General features: G+C 49.5%; 1 protein-coding gene across 6 annotated transcripts in view; it reads left to right on the plus strand.

Moving 5' to 3' along the window:
- LOC149341362 (aquaporin-7-like) overlaps nt 1-19,426 on the plus strand; it is a 68,485-nt gene that overhangs the window by 37,551 nt on the left and 11,508 nt on the right. For 5 of the 6 annotated variants that reach the window (XM_089543441.1, XM_089543440.1, XM_089543438.1 and 2 more), the window contains exons 2-3: nt 14,449-14,575; nt 17,559-17,696. In XM_089543441.1, the coding sequence (XP_089399567.1) occupies nt 14,449-14,575; nt 17,559-17,696 (265 nt within the window). Of the gene's footprint in view, nt 1-565; nt 763-14,448; nt 14,576-17,558; nt 17,697-19,426 lie in introns of those variants that run through there. The other variant, XM_089543443.1, reaches the window with a different exon arrangement.

The following is a 19,426-nucleotide window of genomic DNA, read 5'->3' on the forward strand; positions in this document are numbered from 1 at the left end:
CTGATTATGTAGACCATTCTTTTTATTGTCATTTCTCTCAGTTTTCCTCCGCGACTCGAAGCCCGGTACGAAGATTAAAACGTGTGTTCTATAGAGTAAATTTTGTTGTTCCAGCTGTGGAGAAATGTCATAGGTTACACTTTTCCGTGTTCCCTCATAGCCTGAGTCGCTTCGGGAGGTTAAACCCCAACAAACTTTTCCGTGTTTACGGAAGCGAGCGATATAGCTATACGCATGATCGTGGGACTTCGCATCGAAGCCGATAACGCCCTACGGAAACGGTTTCAGCGAACTTATAATTGATTGTATACATACGTCTGTGTCGCGATACATTCTAACTCGCACCTGTCGATCGCTCTTACTGTGATACATCCTGTCGAGACTGCTGCGTAGCGTATGTCTTTAAGAAAAAAATGCGCAGCCAGTTGAAACTAGAACGTGCCGCCTTCCGCCAGGCGGCGTGAATACCAGAAAGAAATGCGTTTGGTGCCACCCTCACGCTCGGTGACGAAACCCGCGCGAAGAAGACGGGGCGCATGTCACTCGCTTCATTACGTGCCTTTGACGTGAGCGCGGCGCTCGAGGGGTCGGTTGTGCTCCCCGGCCTTGCGCAACGGATGGATCCAACGATCAGTGGAGCGACAGCGCCATCTAGCAATCCATCCCTGCTATACAACGCATTTGCGTTGTAAACAGTGCGCGACAATGGAAAGATGCCGCAAACAAAATATGGATCTGTGGCCAGGGTGCGGATTCGAAAAGGTATGGTTCAGTAAGAGCATCGCGCGATTGGCACGCCTGTACGGAACCCAAGGTGAAGTTTGCAGAGTCGGTCGCAGCGCCATAATGCACAGCCTAGCGAGAGAAGCAAGCATTTTATGGGGGCTACTTTAGTGTTCTTTCAAGCTACCTGTGTATGCTTACAGGCAGGAGCTTCCGAGCTCTGTTGAAACCACATGTGGCGTGCGTCACCTAACTGGGCTACCTCGAGGGCACCAACGCGAGGAATGTCACCAGCCGAACGCGCACCTTCAATCCTTCAGCATGTGGTCGCGCGTTTATCGCGACCCAAGGGGCTGAAGGAGGGGAACAGCTTTCACGCGCGCAGTGTAAATAAAGCAGGGTCGTCTGGGCACTGCAGGTTCCTTCGAAAGTTGTTCAATCACGATAGCCTACGATACGATAAGCCAATTGTGATGGACAGTGAGAAGGACGGTGCCAGTCATGAAGCCCGACGCAGATCGGAACAGGTGGACGGGTTCGAGATAGGGGTAGTCATTTGGCATGCTCCTTCTCATCAACATGGCGGCCATTGTGAGGCTGCTAATTAGTTTCTCTGAGTGAGTTTCTGCGCGCAGTTAAACTAGGAACCCGAAGTGGCAGCTTTGCTACGGATGCCTTTAGGAGAGGGCAGCACATCGGCTCTGAAGACAGCGGTGAACCCAATACGTTTGGAGACGGTTTGTGCGTGAAAAGAGGAATCCCACTACGAAGGCTTTCCGCTGCGCGAAGTGTTCCTCCTAGTCCGTCTGTGTGCTAACGGGAGCGAAAGCGGTGTACAGTCGAGCCTCGTTATAACGAAGCAGTTTACAACAAAATAATGGATATAACGAAGAAAGGACGATTCCTCATGGAAGCTCGCTCAACACGGGCTAGAACGAAACTACAGCTATAAAGAAGTAGACGCCGGGCACTTTGAGCTTCGTTATACCGAGGTTCAACTATAACGCTAACGCTTCGTTTAGACTTGCTTAATACGTTATGGCTGGCTGTTCTATTAGTTCGTCCGTGTGTTACTACGGCGCTGTGGTTATAAGCATGCGTTTAGACTTAGCTGCCACGCCACTTCACAGCAGCGCTTACAGACAGACAAGGAGGAGGTGACCGTTTCCATTCAGAGGCATATCACTTCGCTCGTTTCGACGCGTGGCGACCCGGCTGGGCATAAACGCCCAAATGCGCCACAAGAGAAGCGATTCATGCAACTGCGAGTGTTATATACCACTTTTGCATTCGACAGTACACGCGCAAACTAAATTAAAAGTGATAGGTTAGCGTATCCGGCATGCCAGGCCGGAACTTGGCTTGTTTCTCCGAACTTTGGCTGTGAAAGCATTACAGCGCGGGCTTCATAGCGACTCTGAAACGCGACAAAATCGCGCTATTGGCGCAGGTGGTGTTGCAGGCACCCACGCTGGCTGAGCTCATCCGCGCATAACTATTGCCTCAGACGGGGCAACGAGACAGAACCGGAGCTTAGGGGAGCACTTTTTGAAGGGCTCCGCATCTGTGAGCAGGAACTCTGCGCAGAATCGTTGCTTAATTCCTGAAAGCGGAAAGTCGCGGTTATATATGACAACGACAGCGGAGATATATCCTACTGAAACCGCAGGGTGTCGCGAAGCCTGTAGAGCTGTTGACGTCAGCTGTAATTAAGAGCCAAACTTTCAACTTCTGTTCCCACGTAATGGCGGCTAGTGATTGATCCGTGTTCGTAAGGTGGCCAATCACGATTTCCTTCGCACCCTTTCAAATTCTGCATCTAAACCATTCAACACCCTCCCGCCCCCTCCCTTTTCTCGTTGGCCTCTATTTTTATTTCGTTTATTACTGCTGCCAACGTACCAGTGACTGGCGACAGTTGTGCTGTCGAATGTTCAGTGATGGCGCCACGCCCACATCACTGAACAGAATTAATCACAGCTGTCCTAGGTGGATGCGCAGACCAAACACGAGCGCAAGTCTATCGTAACCGCCGCACACTTTCCCTACTGCCACCACTTGCGTGGAACATTGCACTGCACACACTGCGACCGTGGCAGAGGCCCTGAAACAAGTCTTATCTCTCTGTCCCTCTTCACCCCCCCCCCCCCCCCCCCCCCGAACACCCGCCTCAAACGAACGTTCAGTGCGCCAGGAACCGTGGTGGTGGGTTACGTGCCACGCTGCACAACCACACGCGCGCGCACACCCTATCGGTGCATCTCCCCGCTCTCTTCCGCGTGGCACGACACCAATCGAACATACAGCGGAGGTCGCTAGTGACGCGCTCCGCTGCTGTTGGCAGTTCGTGGTCTGCAGTCAGCGCCTCAACTTGCTCGGTGTTTGGATATCCAGTTCGCGCCAGTTGTTCGGGGTAATTTGCCGCACATGGTGCCACGTCAATACATTTCGACGGAGGACGTGTCTGGATAATTGCGAAGCGACCGAGAAAGGGAAACAATGAACAAATAATAATAATAGGGAGAGTTTCTGCGCACTCATGCCAGTGTGAGGAGACTGGCTTCTACGCCGAGAGCTCTGGAATCCTCCCTCGACTCGCGAGACAGTAATGATGGACGGGGAGGAAAAAAAATGCTGAAGGTTAGGCACGAAAGCAGCCCTCTCTTTATTCTCCTCTCTGACCGTCCCGTCACATCCTCTGCTGCTCATGCCACTCTACTCAGAGCTGGGTTTGTCACGCTGCTATCGCAATTGCCATGGACGCGTGTTGCGATGTCAAAGGAGAAATGGCAGCATTTTACGTGCTTCATTAACTTTTTGTTACTTTTTGTTCTAAATGCACTGGACCAATACCGGCGCTTTATTTCTTTTTTTTTCAATTTTTGTACGCTAATCACGCCTACGGCCATACCTACGCCATACGACATACAATTCTGAGATAACCTTTGCTTGATTTCGAGTACGGTCATCCGAAAGGCATACGGGGCAATGAAAACACTTTTCCCGAACGATTTATGTCGTGGCCGTCTATTTGTACCAAACAATAGTGCGTCGCAACGTCACTGAAGAATGCGGGCAGCATATAGCGCAGTTGCTTTTTAGAAAAGCATTGCCTGTCGTAAATATGTCGGCTGAAGAGCGTTGTGAAACGTTCTATATAGGTGAGTGTGCAGCATGCCCATCTTGCTTCACGGAAGGATGCGGCTCTCTTTAAGGCTTTTTAGCCTTAGTCGCTTTGGGACGTTAAACCCCATAAACTAAACTAACTAAACTAAACTTTTTAAAGAGAGAAAAATGTATGGCAGAAACAAGCTTGCGCTGCTATTTGGACGAGGAGGAGTTAGGGAAACGACGCAGATTAAATTCTTCTCGTCCAAAATAACAGCGTTTCAGCAATGATATACCAACTAGCCTAACAAGAATCCTTTCTGAGCCTAAATAGACGCGATGATCGCGCATTTCTTGGCGGAAACGCTGGTTTGTATGCTTCACAAGAACGTAAATGCCCATTGGGCTCCGTATTTTCGACTATAACAGTCGCGGATGCAACACAGTAAGCTTAACAAGTTGCAGGTTCCTCTATAAACTGTTCGTTAACGTAGAATCTGACTGTACACTAACCATGAGCCGAATAAATTAGTGCTGCCTTCTTAAGCCCAACTAACGTGTCATTTACTTTGTTATAGTTTGTGGGCTGTGCCTGGTCTAAGGGTCTTGCATGACGCCTTTAGTGAATCCTCCTCGAATGACATGACTTATTCTTTATACGCGTTCGTTTTTGTTTTTCTCTGGTTTATTAAGGGATTGGACCCTTCCCACGGCGGACACAATTTCAAAGAGGCGAATTGCCAAGATATCGTTCCACGTTAAAAAAATCATGCGGTCGAAATTATTCCGGGGTCCCACACTACAAGGCGCACGTAATAGCCGGCATTGCTTCTTGAACGCGTAAAGGCACGTTAACGATAAACTATTCATAAACCGAAGTTCATAATAGGCCATATTGCAGAAGGAAGAACGAAATGATATAATGGCGCGAAATGAAGTACACCTGGGACAAAAGTGAAGAGTTTCAGCTTCAGTAAAAATAAAATTAAGAAACTTCGATTCTTATGCGCAAGTTCGGAATGCGAAAGAAAAAAATTTTCAGAGTATACATTCGAAAGAGTCAGCGTAAGGGAGAGCAGGGACTATAATTTGTCCTTGGAATACTCCCCGCCTTGGTGTTAGACATATGCAGGTTTATATTAGAACGTAGCCACCATTTGGCAGCTGCGGCATAGTTGGTTCGGCTGGTTTTGCGAAAGCGTTACGTTGCGAAGGCAGGAGGTGTAGGAAAAGAGCGAAACAAATCGGACAGATGTGAGCCCTCGTGCGCAGCACTGAACGACGAAACAGCTGCGAGGAGCTATACGGTTAGAAGAAAAAGAACAGCAAATATCAAAGGCGCCTTTAGTCGTAAAATGGAATTCGCAATTACGGGGAAAACCCATAAAGGCGAGAAGAGAGAGGCAACTAGATGCCGAGAAAGAGGGGATGAGAGGCAAGCTGCGTGAGGGAAAAGCTCCTTTAGAAAAGAAGAAGAAGAGAAAAGAGAGAACAAGAAAACAACCTGAAGTGCAGGGATCGCGCAGTTCAGTTGACTACATAGGGAACAGTGCGGAGGTGAAAATAATCACCTTATAAAATAATATAATAGTTAATGGACCTTTGCAAGACAAAGCTACCATACGTGCTCTGCGTGAGATGCACTGTAATAGAGCGTTCCGGAATAATTTAGACAATCTGAGGTTTTTAACGTTCACTCAGGGAATGAGCGTTTACGGTTTCCACCTCAATCGAAATACGGCCGCCGCAGCCGAGTTCGAACCCGCTACCTTACGCCGTAGTAGCAGAACGTCATCGCCACTGCGCAGCCTTGGCGGGTCAAAACGAATTCAGTAGAATAAAGTGGGCGCAATGCATGCAGGTGCAACTGAATATATGCGCGCCTAGAGAAAGCAACCTTTTTCGGGGCATAATTTAATAAACCTGTCACACGTTACGTGGAACCTTCCAATACAGCGTCCAAGGCAAACAGACAGTTGTTATCCTATGACCAAGAATGGCACCACATTCTTCACCTAGAGCTTGGAAATGCATGGCTGCCGTTTAGTAATCTAATTGTATCACACATTTTGCATCACTAGCAAGTAGCCACGCCCTTTGTTCTATGTGTAAGGACTCGGGCCAAAGTTTGTCGTTTATGGTGTTATAGGTTAACAACCGTTAGTTAATGCCCGTTCTAATGGCACATCTGGATTTATGGTCGACTGCCGAATCTTAGGCTGCCAAGAAAAAAAAAATATGCCTCTCTAACGCTGAAGGCACGGCGCTGTCATTAGTCAGAAAATGGCATTTATTGCATTCTGTTTTACGGTAAGGAAATTCTCGTAGTAACAGTTTTCGTGCAGCCTGTCCCTATTGTACCAAGAAATAAAATCACTTAGTCATGCACGGCCAGCCTGAGCGACCAAGGAGAGCTTTTGGATGCAAGGCAAGCCCGCGACCGAGGAGGCGACGTGACACCCCCCCCCCGCCCCCCCCCCCCCCCCCCCCCTTCCCCATACACTCGTGCGTCTGGCGATACGTCACAGCGGCCCTCGTGTGCGGGCTCCTCGTATCGGCGTCTTATTCGGACGCCGCCTCTCGAGCGCACGTGCCTCATTCCGCCCTGGCGGCAAAGAATGGCCATTGTTCCAACTGAAACCCGCACAGGCGCCGGATTCCACTCCCGCAGCCGCCGTCGACTGCCGCCTCGTTCTCGCGGACCGAATCACAGCTGCCTCATCCGATGGCCGCTTAAGAGAAGGAATGATTTGGCGCCGCTGGAAAGACCCCGGAACGCTGTTCGGAAAGCACCCTCTGAATCAACGTCCAGTCGTGAACGATGTCGCGTGTCTGCTCGCCATGAGGTGTGCACGACGCATGACCGCGCGCTATGCCTGGTCGTGACTATTGCTGGGGATCACAGAGGCTGATGGAGGTTGCATGAAGCCAAGACGCCAAGCACGAGTTGCTTAGAGTAATCTTCTTGTTTGTTTCCTTTTTCTGTATAGCTGTTCTCTGACAACTCCATCTACACAGCTTTCTTTGCACTCCAGTCGGTCGAACATTACGGCTGCAGCAATAGCTGTCGTGAATTAGAATGCAAACCCATATTCGCTGTAGGTTATGTCTGCTCAGAAATGCATGGAACAAACAGTCGGGGACCTGAGTGTTACCTTTGCCATGTGCACGCAAATCGCGCACTTGGGTTGCGGTTACATGGCTGAACAGAAACCATGGCGGGTATGCGAAAAAAGGCTTAAAATAATATGTCCTCGACATGGGTGCGTCCTCGACGTAAGGGTGGGCGATGAAGTAAGAAAATCAATGCCCTGCCTGCACAGCACGACTGAACAGCCCCGCAGCGGTGGTGGTTTGAGCATCCGCTTCGCTTGCGGGAGTTACGAGGTTCGATCCCTAGTGCCGCCGTACACATCGGTGATATGATGAGTACAAGCTATTCCCTGGCCTGGTGCTCGGCTTCTCTTAGGGGGAATGCTTAGAAATCAGTACCAAGGCGCTCTTTGGCCAATGTCGCCTTCGTGTCAAAAAAAAAAAAAAAATGAATCAAAATAATAACCATCATCATTGGCTAGTAAGATGAATGCAAAAATTGGGCACTCGTTTGTAGATGATCAATACCTATAGCACACCTTGCTCGAAAATCTGGACGGAAGCGAATACCACATTGAAGCTACAGTTATGCGCATGGCAAACTGATATGACGCATTGTAGTACTGACATGACAGTAGACTGCAGTGAACGTAACACCACGTTGGCACGAGAACACGATTTTCAGTAGCGTTTACATCTCAATATGGCAAAGCGACCCTTGTGTTGTATGGTCATAAAGGTCGACTAGATATACTTTAAACTATACCCATTACTACAACGCGAGAGCCCCGTTCCCAACAGGAAGACGCGCACACTACGGAACAACGCTGCGCTCACAACTGGTTTATTGTGACAAAACGTGACGAGTGCTGCGTCTGTTCGTGTTTTTGTGTATGTTTCTTCCTAACGTGAGCGTGGTTTTTGCGCTGCAGATATATATCAAGTATCAAACCAAACTGGCCACAAGCTGGTTCTACTGAAATATGTTTTAAACCTCTGTTGAAGCATACTACACCTGTCGCAGTTCACCTGACTACAGCAGAAGCTCCTGCTTGCCAAAAATACTCGCGCACTCCTACCGACCTTCCGCCACTGCGTCATTGCGGCGCCTTCCTGTAGGAATATTCCCACGAACAGAACAAGGAACGCCTTCCTACAAAATAAGCTCTGGAATGACACGCTCCTTGTGCTCCAGGAGATAATTCTCGTGTACAGCTATCTGTTATGACCACGCTCTCGGCACAAACTTCTCCTTTAGTAGCGGAGAGGTCCAGGTGACTGCCTGCATATCTCTAACGACCGCACACATTGCGACCACCCTTCCCCTCGACATGCCAAGCAGAGTGCGGTATGTGGGTCGGCGATTCGCTCCTGTCTTGCTTGAACTGCAATAATAAAACAGGTGGAGCAAACGCTTATGGCGTCACGAGGCGTAAAGTATGCAGCTTAGCTATACGATCGGAGCGAATCTTCACACACTCCAAGCCAAGGGCAATCCCTTGCCGCGGGAGTGCTTCTCGAGATGGCCTATAGCGAACAGTGGCACTAGCGCGATAGCGGTGATAGGGATGCACTCAAGGATAACAATAACGTAGACGCAAATGGACAAGACTGCGAGTTGGTTGTCGGACGCCGCTTGCAGCAGAAAGATTGACACATATTTATCAGCGAATGAGGCTCTTGTTTCTTCCACGTCAAAGGAAGCAATTAGGCACACATTCATTGTTGGTGTCGTTGACGCCGTCTCGGTCAACGCCTCGGGTATACACGTGCGCTTCTGTTCTGAATGCCCTCCACCGTTGCGTCATTGCTCTTTGCAATGAACTCGCACAAAAAGAACAGGTTGTAATTTCGGAAATCAGCGCATTCTTTCCTACTGGCAGTTCGATATACGGCTCTATAATCGAATACAATTCAAGAACGAAGCGGCAAATGCCCCTCAAAAGCGACCCGCTAGACAAATGCGTCGACAGATTCTTCCCTCTCCCCCTTGATCGATCCCCTTGGATCTACTAAGGCGGAATATCAGGAGGTGGCAGATGTATGGGGAACCACCACGGCTTAATTGGATTCACTGCGGTGTCATGAATACCGGTCGGCAACATTGGCTGGGGGGCCACCTTTGAGGGGTATCTGCCGCTTTGTACCTGAGTTGTATCCGACTACGGAATGCCATTTGCTGAATGCCCTTCCGTTGGATCCACCTCAGCAAGAGTTCCTTTGAGTGGCTTGTGAAAATCACGTGCTGACGACAGCATAAACGTCAGAAATTGAAGTATGCCTGAGTCAATAGAGTACCGCGTTCTAATCACAAAGACACCACTTTAATCGAAGAGAGAGCCTTTATAAGCTGCCGCCGCGGTGGCTCAGTGGCTATGGTGCTCGGCTGCTGACCCGAAAGACGCGGGTTCGATCCCGGCCGCGGCGGCTGGAATTTCTTTGGAGGAGAAATTCTAGAGGCCCGTGTACTGTGCGATGTCAGTGCACGTTAAAGAACCCCAGGTGGTCGAAATTTCCGGAGCCCTCCACTACGGCGTCTCTCATAGCCTCAGTCGCTTTGGGACGTTAAACCCCATAAACTAGACTAAACTTTATAAGCTAAAGAAGACAAGAAAATGAAATACAAGCGCCGCCATCACTGGATGATTGCGCAAGTAAAACAGTGCGTCGACGGCGATATGACCAGGCCTCAGTGATCCGCCAAAAAACTGCATTTTTTGCGGATCCCTGAGGCCAGGCCACATCGCCATTCTGTTCAAAACGGTGGTAACCCCTTCTTTTCGGAAAGTACGTCGTAAGTTTGAATCGAGTAGCAGGAAGATTTTTAATCCAATCTTATGTGCGAGAAATGCTTTTTTTGATGCCGGAAAAACGTCAACATTGCCAGAAAGATCCAGAGAATCATTCTTACTGAGATAAATAAATGCGTGGAGTTGTCGTAAGCTGATATATAACGCTGTCTTCCGCTCGTCATCCGAAGGACAAGAGTATATTAAGTTATTTCTAAAAATATTTCCATACAAGCGGACTGAAAAATCAATACTGAACACTCCAGACACTATTCACAGAGCCAACAACATCATGACACGAATGAGAACCGAAGGGCGTCTTCATCTGCTTCAGCAATGTAAGGTGAATACAAGAGGCGTGCCTCACAAAAGGGCTTAACACGAGCAATTGCGAAACAAAAAGAAAACGGGGTGGAATGCCCGCTCTAATCCAGCGCATTTCGCGTCAAATGAATGCAGACCAGTTTTACGTCGGGCTTTACTCATATCGGAGCCCACAAGACAATGCGAGACGTCACACAGGCCTCTTCACCTTGCAGTTGGCGTCAGCAATTTATCCCGCCCCAGTTTCTTTGCTCTTGCACCTGCACGTGTATGATGTATCCGGCTGTGCTTGTTCCTCCACGAAGAATGAGATAGCAGCCCGACTGGTCGATGGGTGAACGTTTTCATTCACCTTGGCGGAGATAAGAGTCAAGTGGCCGTCGCTCGTCCTGAAGCACATAAGCGAACATTGACGACACTTGACGTATCAGATGACCGTACTTATCTGCCGTGAGATATCGGTGTATGCGCGTAAGGCGTATGCGCTTAAGGCTAACGGGGAAAGGAGGAACGCTGGCGATGCTGAAAACACAAGAGAGTGGCTACTTCGTCTCGGGCGCGCAAGAGCTTCGGCCCAGATCTCCTTCCTGGAACTACTTGTCAAATAATACAAAGAGCACTAAGAGAAATAGCGCGATTGTCTCGCATTTTTCGCGCCGCTGTAAATATCTCCGAGAAACGCAACTCAGGAAGAATGGTAATGCAAAAAGAGCCGTAATATTCCACGCTCTCGGTCATAAAGCCGCACAAACTAACCCGGTCAAGCGCTTGTGTTTCTTCAGTGCTACTTCTCCATCCTTTAGGTTGCGAAGTTGCACCAACTGCATGCATTCAAGACCACTCAAAGGTCGCCCCCGCATGCAATACGCGCTCTCATGCCTCGGCTACTCGATCTAGAAAACGCACCTAAAGGCCGCACCCACGTGCGAAAACCAGGTTCACACTGATAAGTAATATTTACGGGGTGCCTCGTCGATATTTCTCCGTCCATTTAAAGGTATTGAAATATCGGCTTATACATATACTCAGCCGTTTCTTCGTTCAAGCCTCGGCCTTCTAAGCGACCTCGGCTTCAGTACAGCAAGCAGCTATTCGCATTGGGCCAGAGCTTCGCAGGCCTATAGAAGGGGGCGATGAATCATGGCGGTGAGGGATGTTTGTTCACTCGTTTCTCGCTGCTTGTTCACACTCGTCCAGTCACGTGGCAACCATCAGGAAAAGGCACACTTTTTTAGCTTGATAAAGATGGCATCGTCCTTGTTCTCCGCGTTACCGTTTCGGTGAGTTTGTGAAAGGAGGAACGGCTTCAGCGTCTGCCCTTCCCTCTGCCCTTCCTTCTTGTGCGTGCTTTGAGGCGTGAAATTAGCGGAGGGGGGGTGAGGGGTGACCTACGTTGCATATCGCGCCCTTGCTCCACTATATTCGACACTGCAGAAGGTTAACCACACCGGAAGAAATAGCTTCCAATTTGTTTCCCGCAGAAATAAATGCGCCACTGTCTCCGAGGTGAAAAGAAATGCTACGGCACAGAGTAGCTCATGCTGCGTCATGACAGCTTAGGTTACACATATACATCGTTCACGCTGCGGAATAGCTCCACAAAATTGTGTGGACGCCACGCCTGAGGCGGAAGATTAGAATGAGCGAGAAATAAATAACTTTGTAGCGTAGAGTTCGTGCTTATAATGGAGGTCATGACACAAATGCAAACGCGCTGATTTTGAGTGAATCTAAATTTTCGGCCACCAATGCGTATCCCTCGTATTCTGAACACGCGCGGAAAATTATATCTCAGCTCCGTATTAAAAACGCCAAAGTGACAAGGAGCTTGCTCGGCCGTGGCGCTTTAAGTCTATCCCTCGCCCACCACACTCCGTTCATTTGCGGCCAAGGCAGAGTATAGCGAGCGTACGCCTCGACAAGCGCGTGAGAACACGGAGGCGAATGGAGGTGAATTCCACCCCCCCCCCCCCTTCCCCCTTTCTTCTTGACGTCTCTATACTCATTTTGCGATAAGCAAATTAACCTCGCTTCGCTACCGTCGCAGCAGTAGCCCGGATCGGTCGCCGTCCAATTATGCGCGGTTCCTTTACGCTTTCCACAATATTTGCGTTGCTCGCTATAGACCACCGCACGCCGCCTGCGGCGCGCACTGCGCTCTCATGAATATGAATCTATACGCCGTCTCTATCTTTCATTAAACAATCGCGCACCCATAAATTGCGGGACAATTCGTCTCCCCTCACTGCCTTCAAACCCCCGTCTCCCTCGCACACTGGCACTCTGCTCCGCAGTGATGTTGGACGCGTAACCCCAAGCACATAAGCTCGTGACGCGAGCAGAGAGAGAACGAAACCCCCGCAGTTCTGGACCGCAAACGTGTGTTCTGTGTGTGCGCGCCTGGGTGTATGTAGGCACGCATTGTACGCGTATACGTGCTGCATATGCGCGAATGCATCGATTAAGGCGCGCGTACGCGCGACGTTCAAGGCTGTCTAATTGAAAAATGAGACCGCTATTAAAACCACCACGCCGTCCGTGCGCGCGGTCATGGCAGTTCGTCCGCCGAATGAGCAGCGGAACTCGTGTGTATGTGCGGCTCGCGCCGGAGCCATCAAGATGTGTGCGGCCGATTAGGCGCGGGAATTAACGCTGCGAAAGTCGCGGACTCCGACTCTTACCTTCCTCCCTCCTTCCCTACACACAAGATGGAGCGACTACGCTCAGTATGGCGTGCGAGTTATTAGGACGAGCCCAGCAAACAATAATACGCGAATATTATAAACACACGTGCCACATTACGTATACACACATGCGTCTGTGTGTGTATGTGTACGTACGCGCCAGTTTAGCTCGCAGTCTGCTGCGGGCCTCGCCGCGAACTAATGCCTCCGAGCCAAGAAATGTCAAACGAGCTCCTAGCGCGTTCCGGCGCGATGACAAAATATCCATTGTTTGGGTTTCAGCGCGCGATCGTGCAGGGGTCCGCATGCGCTGCCTTCCTTCGAGTGTTGTTGTTTCATGACCTGCGGCAAAGCCGTTGTTTACGTGTCTTTCTTTTCTTCCGCCTGGAGCCCCAGTGATCTCCACGGAAATCACGAGACCATACAAGTTCGTGACTCGTTTCTAAAGTCGCGATGAAATAAGGCTGATCCGTTAGGGAGTCAGTGAAAAGCACGCATTATTCTTGCTCAAACCATTCGCGGCTATTGCAGTGAAGATGTGTCCGTTCGCCACCATTCACCCCAGTCATCTACTAGCAAAGAATTTGCTTCATGGCAGACAGAATATAAACACCGATACACTGTTGATTCTGCTCGTATTTAAATTATTCCCATTATGTTTAAACTAGTAAGCATGAAGCGTCACGAACAGAATATATCCGCAACAGGTATTCGGTGACGAGCTCACGTCAGATATGAAATAAATAACCGAGGAAGAAAGGAACCGCCCTTGGAATCCCCCGCGCTGCTCAGCTCAGCCTCATTAAAGCCGCCATATCGTGGTACGACCGGCATTCGCCCACTTCTCCCCTCTCCCTATTATATGGCCCGCAGCTACCGAACGATTACATACAAGCACGCGTACGGTAGCGCGCCCATTTCAGCCGCGGTTTGTAATTTTAAGCGCCAGCCGCTGGACGGCAGTGAAGTGCGCGCATCTCGGACGCCGGTCACGTTCGCCCTAGCTGCCATGAGAACATAATCGAAGGGGATGTGCGCCATTATAAACGCTCGCTATGCGTACGGTCGTACGCTCGCGTCCACGCAAGCCCGAACGGTGCATGCAGTCTCGAAGGCTGTTGCGCTCTTAGCCGTCATGTGCGAACATGTGCCGAGGTGCCGCACGACACGCGCGTAACCTCCGCTGTACACATTTGCGCTGCGCGTGGTCTTCGGCTTCCTGTGTGTGAACGCCAATGTGAATGCTCCTCTTTTAAAAGAGTTGGCTCGATGGGGCCGACTACAACCGTGAATATTGCGTAATTGCTTTGAGCGCCTCGTACTGATCGTTCGTGGTGGCAACGTTTATTCCACGGTGGTGCCTCTGAAAGCATCCACTGGGCCAACCGTGTGTGGAGCATACAGCTGATTCGTACCGTCTAGTACTGTTTTATTTGTTCGAGTATGTTTCGGACAATCCCTGGCGAGGCTGTAAATCTTAAACGAGGGAACTGTGACGATCAACTGCCGTCTGAGTTCAATGGAAGCAAGGCCTTGGACGCACATTGCATATTTCCTTGGAATCAATTACACACGCTTCACCGATGTACCATTTCTGGCCCTTCCGGCTTTGCCTTCTCGCTCACGTTTCTTCCTTTGCGGGCAGCTTCGTGTCGAGAAGTTTGTCCCCGAGCTCCTTGTACATGTAGCGCAACCCTGCTTCACCTCCATGCTGCCCTCTTTTGCAGCTTTTCGGCAACACGGTGTTGGCCGTGCTGACCTTCGACAAGGCGGGCAACGCGGGCTACGGCGCCGCCTTCTGGGGATGGGGCCTGGCGCTCACGCTGGGTGTGCTCGTCGCCGGAGGAGTCTCGGGTGAGTAGCGTTCCCTTTACCTTTGTACGCCAGTGTATGTGCTTTATATGTTCGCTCGCTTCACGTCCCTGCCTTGGCGACCCTAACGCCATTCCACGTGCTTTCTGGTCTAGCATGATGTCGCTTTTTAGGAAGAGCGACCACCAGCGGTAATTTAGGTACTGCAAGTTTGTCAGAATCTCTTGGACGCCGCCATTGTGGGCACTTAATACCGAGAAGTTTCTTCATTGCAAGTCAGCACGCATGCAGTGCTTGTGGTCTATGTCTGTACACATCCTCCAATGTTCTTTGAATACGCGAGGTCAGAAGAGCTGAGCAGAGCAGTGAAAGAACTCGTTAATTAATTAGATGTTCAAGTGCACTGTACACCCGTGTTTGAGCCACGTTTTAGGACTACAGAAAAGGGGATGGCTGTCGTCACCACGAGTGACGCGTGTTGGTTTCATTCTTTGGACAACACAGAGCTACTACAGCCGGAGAAAATTTCTGTTTTATTAAACTATAGTAGAAGCGAAGCATCCTGTGTTACAGTTTCAGTTATTATTTTATCTGATATAAAGCAGGAGCAGTCCTAAACAGATCTCTTGGTTACCTCGCCTAATCCAACGTACTGTCGGCAGCAAAAGGTGTTCAGGATGCGGATTTGCGGAAAAATAATGATCTTGGCGCATTCACGTAAGACAAGCGCCCGAAATGTCTGAAAGTATGCATGCTCCGTCCGCTAGTAACAATCCAGGCGACTGGGTCGCGAGTTAGGCCTACGATATATTCTTTTCCAAGAATCCCGTAATATTTTGCTGCCGATAGTAAACCTCTAGGGAGTACAAAACAAGCCGATTTGACAAGCAAGGCCTTCGCCTTTCATTTAAGCTTCCACAATGTCGTCTCATCGCTGTGTAACGTTTATAACCGGCAGCGATCTCCACGGCGGAAATGCGTCCTCATAAAAGGCCTTGGCGTTGGACTAGATGGAGTTCCTGCATATTTTGAGGCGCGCCACACAAACGGGGACATGCAAGTTGGAATACGTACGGAGAAGACAGCACCTGTCCGTATGTGCATATTTTGTCTTCGTACGTGTGCGGCATCTCAAATTGCAGGCATTCTCAAATCTCGTTATGTTTTGGGCTCCCCATGCTGTCACCTTTGGACGGCTTTGTCGCCAAGCCACTGACGGCGCCAAACAACACTGAAGATGTCTAAAGTACGGCAGGGACTTATGTTCCTATTAAGCCTTGTCTACATTTGGCACGGCTCCCCCAATCCTTTCGCCGGCATTCCGCAAACCGTATTTTCATCACTGCAACCCTTTGCGCCAACCTTCACGTGCCACAACATTCTCTGGAGTACGGCTCAGTATGCTGTACTGGAGGATGCATGCAAAACGGGGGGGTCGAACAAAACAAAACTAGGAAAGGGCAACCAAGGAGGCGGGAGGCGTCCCGGTAAAGTGGAAGGAAGGCCACCGGTCTGGTGCCGAGCAAAGGGCATTGTTGCGCGGGCTCCGGAATTTTCGCCTTCGGGTGCCAAGGAACGAACGCGCCCCGCTCAGAAGAAGCGGCGCCGACTTCTTCTTTGGCCCCGGACAAAGGAGCGATAAGTCTTGAGCGCACGCCGGAGGGCGCTCAACCAAACATGAAGCAGCTGCCATCTTTTCTTCCGGCCGTCAGCGCTCAGCTTCTTTCAATATATATATGTCCCCGCATTTTGTTATTCATTCTTCCTGATTAAAATCGTGCAGCACCATGGAGGCTACAAAGCTATTGAGTCAGATAATCAAGTCTCACCTTCCCGCAGGTTATACGCAAGTAACGGTTGTTCGTGAGTACAGGAACGACACTTTGGGGGTCACGTGACTTTTCCAGCGGCACCGACCCCTCACGCGCCGTTTTCATGCGCAAACACCTCTTGGAATTCATCACCGGGGCTGCCCGGCTTGACCAGGGAGTTATTAAGGATCTAGTTTTGCAGTCTGCAGTACTTGAGAAGCATGCATAATTTGTCATAAAAAAAAAAATTCGGTCCGCAGAGCCTTTCATAGGCAATGTTGTAGTAGCTGTAAGAATGCCACAGTCGGCAGCCGACCTTAGAAGCTCGGGCGAGGAACTGCTCGGCGCGCGGGCATGCGTTATCAGATCAAGGAACGACGCATGCACTTCCTGCAGCCAACAATGCCGCACGCCAGAGCCCGTTCAAGGCTGAGGCGTCTAATAATGGGGCACGCGGCTGAGCATCCTCTCAGAGGAAGGATAAGCAGGGCTTCGAAGCACTCCGCGGGCCCGTGCAATATTGCTTTCAGCATTCACGGACGGCCTTGCAATGAGCACAGCTTTTTCTTCTTGTTTTCTTCCCGAGACAAAGGTGCGAAAATGCGGACGTGACCGCCAAGTTTCAGTATATCATAAAAATCTTACCTGGGCTCTGCGCTTCTTAAATGGAAGCAATTCGTATACGCTGTTCTTGTCAGTGGAAAAGGAGTTGTGGCAAGCACTATAGGCCGCGATTACGGGCAGGCCATTTGATATCAGGCTGCTCCTACTATGTACTACGCGACTCAAAGGCCTCGAGGATTCGAGCTCCTCGCAAACCGTCAGCCAGTCAGAACTTTTACATTCCTTGGCAGCACGTCTGATCGCGTACGGTAAATGAGCGACAAACAGAGAGACACTGAGGCTGGAAGATAAACTTTTTTTGCCGCAGTTGAGCCGTATAAACAATTTTTGTAACTTATGGAACCGAGACTTTACGCAGAGTGAGGTGAGGTCACGTACACCGAGAATTTACAGGGGACCCGTAAATATTCTAGTTTATCAGCAATCCATCGTGAATGACAGACGCTCAGAATGTCACGTGCACAAAGGCTATCACGAAGCAGCCGCTTAATGGCGTCAGTGGGCAAATGATGTCCAGGAAGCGTTCCTTAATTCACAAAGGGCCGACAGCAAGCACTGCCACAGAGCGTGACACGAGCGTGCATTCGCAGGGGCGCATCTGAACCCAGCCATCACGGTCGCCGTGACCACTGTGGGCAAGTTCTCCTGGCGCAAGATCGTGCCCTACATGGTCGCGCAGTACCTGGGGGCATTCATCGCTTCCGTCATACTCTTCCTCACGTACCGCGGTGAGTTTACCCTCATTTGTTTATTGATTTCCTTCCCTCTGCTGGCCAGTAGGGGCTCGCGTAAGCGTGAGCTTCAGCAGAAAAGCAGCGATAAAAATTGCAAGAAAACCTGTCATGTTATGTCTCTATTATAAAACACAAAAGAAAAGCGATAAAACGTAACACCAACTTCTCTCGGTATTTTAGTCTACTTACGAGATCTATTTTTGAGTCTCCTTATTCTACTTATTATTGTGAATTATATGGCTAATTATTTGACTGACAATGAAATCCAAACTTTTGATGTAGTCTAATTATTCATAAAATTTTTCGCGTTTTCACGCTCGGCCTTAGCTATTTCATATTAGCGGCATTTTCTGACTACTATTCTGCATTCCCTAATCGTCGAAAGGTTAGTGCACCAAAGCGCGTTGTAGGTAAAAGTCACATTAGGTCCACTTTATCGTAAGAACTTGAAACTGCTTCGAAGCAGCCGAATATTAGCCCACCAACCTTGCCTCTTTCGTTTGTGTGTCCTCCATTTTCATAGTTTTTTATTATTTTCGGCCACCTAACGACAATAAAGCGCATCGCTCATCGCAACAGCTGTTAGCTCCGTGCCTGAAACGTCTGTCGCTGTCGTCCGCTGAAGCAGCTTGGTTCAGCTCAGGGCAGCGATATATCTCATCCGAGATTTGTGTCTTGCCCTTTATGTATATACGTCTAGTGGCATATGCCCGCATTGGATATAAGTACAGCGCATATATCACACGGAAGTAAACAGCAGGATGAGCGGACGGCGGAAACGGGGTCACGGAACCGCGCAAGCCTGCGATCAAAGGAGGCGGTGATGAGGCAAACGGAAGCGGAGGTATAGAGTTAAGATCCTGAATGCGCGAATATGGCTCAAGAGGACATAAAAAATGAGAAGAAATAGGAATTAACGCCGACTCATTAACTGTACAATCCCCAATTTAAGAGGTGCAGATCTACTTATGTCTCCGGCAATGACAGACAGCGCAACCATGCTCATACATACACATATAATCTGGGGTCGGATTTAAGGGAAAAAAGGAAACGAGGGCACGGAATAAAATAAAACACGACTGCACTTTACGCGTTATCTCTGTGGTCACGCGCCGCACTGGCTTTAGAGCTTTGCTATATACTGAACACGAGGTCGCGAGTTCGAACCCGGCCGAGGTGGCCGCATTTCGATGAAGGAGAAACAGCGAACTTTTTCCCCAAGATTTCCCCACGCGGTATTCGAAATTAATCCGGAGCTCCTCACACCGGCTTGCTTCGCCGCCAAACAGCGTGGTTTTTCGCGCGTAGAAATTATTTTAACTTAAATTTGTCTAACGTTTGGTATAAGCCAACGATGCTGAACCACCCAGCTGCTGAACGTGCCAACGGCTGGACGGAGAATACCAAATAAACTTTGTTTCACTTTATGTATTTCGCGTTTTCGCCAGTGGTTACACATTTCGTACGCTCATTATGATGTACTTATCTGGCTTCCACGTCATTCATGGAGAAATTACGCAGAAAGTTTATTTACTTCGCTGGGTAGAAGCAAAAATACTGGTGAGGCAGGTAAATGGGTTAAAAGTAAAGTGTCCCAACCGGTGCCACCAAGTAAAAGGAGCTAGTTACAAATCCCAGTAAACAATGGAAGTTAGAACGAACAATACAACTTGCACGATCGCAATCAAGGCTGCATGGGACCAGTCTATGCATGAGCGCCGAAA

This window comes from Amblyomma mixtum, chromosome 5 (assembly GCF_055824585.1).
Source record: "Amblyomma mixtum isolate Tamu chromosome 5, ASM5582458v1, whole genome shotgun sequence".
NCBI lineage: Eukaryota > Metazoa > Arthropoda > Arachnida > Ixodida > Ixodidae > Amblyomma > Amblyomma mixtum.